The sequence below is a fragment of the Copidosoma floridanum genome, unplaced genomic scaffold, assembly GCF_036245765.1.
Source record: "Copidosoma floridanum isolate Cflo_tuat_1 unplaced genomic scaffold, Cflo_Japanese_pri ptg000004l, whole genome shotgun sequence".
NCBI lineage: Eukaryota > Metazoa > Arthropoda > Insecta > Hymenoptera > Encyrtidae > Copidosoma > Copidosoma floridanum.
In genome coordinates, this window is record NW_028321881.1 from 35,319,405 (window position 1) to 35,323,712 (window position 4,308).

The 4,308-nt window shown below is 44.0% G+C and overlaps 2 protein-coding genes across 2 annotated transcripts; both read left to right on the forward strand.

Moving 5' to 3' along the window:
• The first annotated feature begins 784 nt into the window (after positions 1 to 784).
• LOC149375827 (uncharacterized) lies at positions 785 to 1,576 on the forward strand. The gene has a single exon (XM_089596829.1). It carries the CDS (start codon positions 785 to 787, stop codon positions 1,574 to 1,576), a length of 792 nt encoding a protein of 263 aa, XP_089452955.1.
• A 335-nt stretch (positions 1,577 to 1,911) lies between these two features.
• Positions 1,912 to 2,655, forward strand: LOC106640009 (uncharacterized). Its single transcript, XM_089596836.1, has 2 exons — positions 1,912 to 1,980; positions 2,059 to 2,655. The coding sequence occupies exons 1-2, from the start codon at positions 1,912 to 1,914 to the stop codon at positions 2,653 to 2,655; spliced, it is 666 nt and encodes a 221-aa protein (XP_089452962.1).
• The last annotated feature ends 1,653 nt before the right edge of the window (positions 2,656 to 4,308 follow it).

The window sequence follows — 4,308 nt, forward strand, 5'->3', positions numbered from 1 at the left end:
CCAGTAAACAAGTAACCGCTCATACCAATCAAGAAAATAAATCACCTAGTTCGAATAAAAGCACTTCCATACTGTGTAAGGGTAGTTACTCTCTTCATAATTGTAATAAGTTTCTTCACTTATGGCCTTATCAAAGATTGCAAGTTTGAAAATCGAAAAGGCTTTGCTTGAATTGCATCCACTCATCGCACTTTATCGCCAATTGCACTTCAACTCTTTGATGTCATACGTGTAAGAATTCGCATAATTACCTACTTTATTTTGATATACCACCTAGTGATAAGGAAGGAGGGTGAAAGGCAAAGCCCCCAAGTCTAGTGTTCAGTCTTCGGAGTGACAAGACTCGTCAATGGGTGTCTCCCCATTCGTTGGTACTACACAATTGTCAATGATGCACAAGCAATCGGATAAGAAAGTCGCCCTTTTATGCACCACTAGAATTTTGCTGTCCGACTCTAATGGTAAGACAATATCAGTTCGTGCCTTAATTGATCCAGGAGCTAAAGTTTCGTTTGTCTCCACTTGGGCTGATCAACAGCTCAACGCTATTACCAAGCGTTCACTTTGAAAGATGATAGGCTTGGGTGCAAAGGAGTCAGCAAAATCACATGGCACGGCTCATCTAGTGCTCTTATCACCTCAAGACAACGATTTTCGAACCGAGTTTTAAGCTCTAATCCTCGATGAGCTTACTCGATCTCTGTCTAGTAGACAAGTTCAGGTGCAAGACTGGCCTCACCTTCGTTACCTCGAACTCGCTGATCCTTTCTACATTCAGCCGGATATGGTTGACTTCGTGCTGGGTATAGACATTTTTCAACCTATCATTAAGCATGGCATCCGAAAAGGATCTACCGGTACCCCTATAGGACAGTCGTCAGTCTTCGGATGGCTGATTTTAGGCATACTTTTGCTTCAGCTTGATACTGTTGACACCCAAGTCCCAACTTTTCATGCGTATGCTGAAAAGTCATTGTCGGATACAATCCAACTCTTTTGGGAATTGAAGGAGGTCCCCTCGCAGGACTTACTCACTCCAAAAGAAGAATTTTGCAAAGAACTCTTCAAAACTTCTTATACTCGAGACTCTACAGGTCGCTTTGAAGTTCGTTTACCACTATCGTCTACACCAAAATTCTCAAACTCTCGTGGAATAGCAAAAGCGTGCCTACTGCGCTCAGAGCGTCGCTTAAAATTGGATGCTGCTCAACGTCAAGCATACTCTGAATTTATGCTTAAGTATGTAAAACTCAAACACATGGAACCAGTGCCTTCAAAAACACTATCTCGTGATAGTTATTACTTACCTTATTACTCGGTAATTCGTTTCAATAAAATACAAGTAGTTTTCAATGCATCTCAAAAGGACGCGACTGGACAGTCCTTGAATGACTACTTGTTACCTGGTCCCAAGCTGCAGTCTGATATCACATTTGTAATAACTAATTGGAGATTTTTCAAGTTTGTTTTCATATCAGATGTAGTTAAGATGTTTCGTCAAATATCGGTGCACCCTGAAGATCGAGATTGGCAGAGGATCCTCTGGCATCAGCGCCATACCTTACTCTTCAAGTGATGCGGCAGCTGTCAATCGATGGGCAGCGTAATTACCCTCTCGCTGCCGCCATCCAACAACACGGACTGGATGTCAACGATTGTTTCGCTGGATATGACACAGTTGAGGGAGTAATGAAACGCAAGGATCAGCTCATTCAATTGTTAAGAACTGCTGGTATAGAACTTGATAAGTGGGCCTCAAACGAGCCAAGGATCCTTGAAGGCACAGCATCTTAACCCAGAAAAACTATCAAGCTAGACAACGTCGTGTCTACCCTTGGCATCAAATGGAATCATAAGAGTGATTGTTTTACGTTCTCTTTAACACCGACAACCTCTTTTTCGCTCGTCACAATGAGAGAAATCTTGTCAAAAATTGCTCGTTTGTTTGAACCTCTAGGTTGGCTAGCTCCAATCATTATTGTAGTTAAACTAATATTGCAGGAGTTTTGGATGCACCACCTAGACTAGGATACTCCCCTCCACGACGATTTTTTTCAGCGCTGGCTCACCTTCTACCAGCATTTGAGAGGAGTTCTGTCAATACCTCGCTGGTCGGGCATCCTGCTCAATCAAATATGGCACTTACACGGTTTCTTTGATGCCTCCGAGAGAGCTTACGCTGCTACGATCTACTCAGTTTCACCAGGAGGCCAGTCAACACTGCTGTTGGCCAAAACCGAGGTCACCCCGATTAAAAGAATCACCATTCCTCGCTTAGAGCTTGGTGGCGCAGTGCTTCTGGTGAAGCTCGCAAAGCACCTCGTCCATTCCTCGAGTTCGAAACCCGAATCTGTCTTCCTTTGGACCAACTCACAAATAGTCATTGAGTGGCTTAAGAAACACCCTTCGCACTGGCTAACTTTCGTCGCCAATCGCACGAGCATGATAATCTCAACCCTTCCTGACCCCACTTGGAGTCACGTCCGATCAGAGCAAAATCTAGCTGACTGTGCAACTCGTGGACTTTCTCCAGTGTTACTACACATCGATTGTGGTGGCAGGGACCAATGTGGATCACCAATTCTTAAGCTAATTGGCCTGCTACCACCGCTCAACTCGACGACGTTCAAGTCTACCTCGCCAAGGATGCCGTGATAAAAGACAACACGGACTCGTCAAAGAGTATATGTATACCACTATTCTCTGAAAAATCATCGTATTGTTCAATTCTTCGGATATTATCTTATGTAGCTCGTTGACAAGCCAATGCCAAACTACCAAACGTTCAGCGGAATTCTGGTACTCTCAGCGTAGATGAGATTGAAAAAGCAAAAATCTTCTGCCTTGGAGTGGTCCAAAAGTCTCATTTTTTAAAGGAGCTTGCTTCTTCGTCAAAAGGCCATAATTTGTTTAAGAAAAGCAGCCTACGTCGTCTTAAGCCTTTCGTCTGTAATCAAGGACTTCTGAGAGTTGGAGGACAACTTGAGCAGGCATCGCTGAGCTGGCAAGAGACACACCCTATCATCTTGCCAAGCACCTGTGCACTCACGAAGAAATTTGTTGAGGACACGCACAATTTGACTTTACATAGACCCCCCAGCTGATGCGCTCCGTCCTCAGATCGTTTAGGATCACAAGAGAACAACAACTATTGTCTGGCGTCTACAAATGCTGTACAACGTGCATCCGCTACAGCAGTCACACAGCTCAACAGCAAATGGGTCAGTTGCCTCCTTTTCACATTACTTTATCTCGACCGTTCAACACTACTGGATTAGACTACGCACGACCTATACCTGTTTGATTCTCCAAAGGACGAGGAGCCAAGTCTGTTAAAGGCTACTTAGCAATTTTCGTTTGTGTGGTCACTTGCGCCATCCACGTTGAGGTTGTGTCTCACCTTACAACAGACTCCTTTTTAGTAGCATTTGCTCGATTTTGTGCACGCTTAGAAACGTGCTCGCTATTGCTCTGAGACAACACTACTACATTTGTTGGGACAGCTCACGAGTTAACAAAACTCTTCAAACAATCATCGGAATTCTCAACAAAAATCAACGACGAAATATTAAAGCAAGGAGTTCAATCGAAATTCATTCCACCTCGAGCACCCCACTTTGGTGGATTTTAGAAGGCTGCTGTCAAAAGTGTTAAGCATCATATGAAATGTGTCATCGGAGAAGCCACGCTCACCTTCGAAAAGCTCTCAACGCTCATGGCAAAAATTGAAGCCTGCCTAAACTCCCTGCCTCTTTGCCCTCTTCAAGATGATCCACACGAGTATCTTTCATTGACTCCCACTCATTTTTTAGTTGGCTCGCCAACCTTGCTATTTCCAGAACCATATCACAAAGATGCCAGCCCATCATCTCATGTAAGCCGTTGGAGACTGCTCAACGTCATGCAACAGTCTTTCTGGGCATGGTGAAGGAAAGAAGCGCTTGAGCAAATGCAGCTTTTCAACAAGTGGCTTCAGCCTCAACCCAACGTACAAGTTGGTGACGTCGTGTTGGTCAAGGACGAGCTCACTCCGCCAGGACGAGCTCACTCCGCCAGGATAATGGCCCCTGGGTAGAATCATCAACGTTCATCAAGGTACAGACGGCTTAGTCAGAGTCGTTTATGTCAAGACCACGACATCGACAGTGAAACGCCCACTCGTCAAAATCATGAATTTTTCTAAGGATAAAGAGCTGCTTTAATTATACATTGATCAAGTGGATTCGTTCAATGAAAAAAAAATCAAACTGAAAAAAAAAGAAAAAAATTTTGTCGTTTTCGCGTTAGCTCTCGTGACTAGTGAGTTAG

Excerpts from the sequence above, each read along its gene's own strand:
- LOC149375827 (XM_089596829.1), top strand. The coding sequence starts at position 785 with ATGGTTGACTTCGTGCTGGGTATAGACATTTTTCAACCTATCATTAAG.
- LOC106640009 (XM_089596836.1), top strand. The coding sequence starts at position 1,912 with ATGAGAGAAATCTTGTCAAAAATTGCTCGTTTGTTTGAACCTCTAGGT. Across the intron at positions 1,981-2,058 it reads GGCTAGCTCCAATCATTATT|CGCTGGCTCACCTTCTACCA; the intron begins GTAGTTAAACTA and ends GATTTTTTTCAG.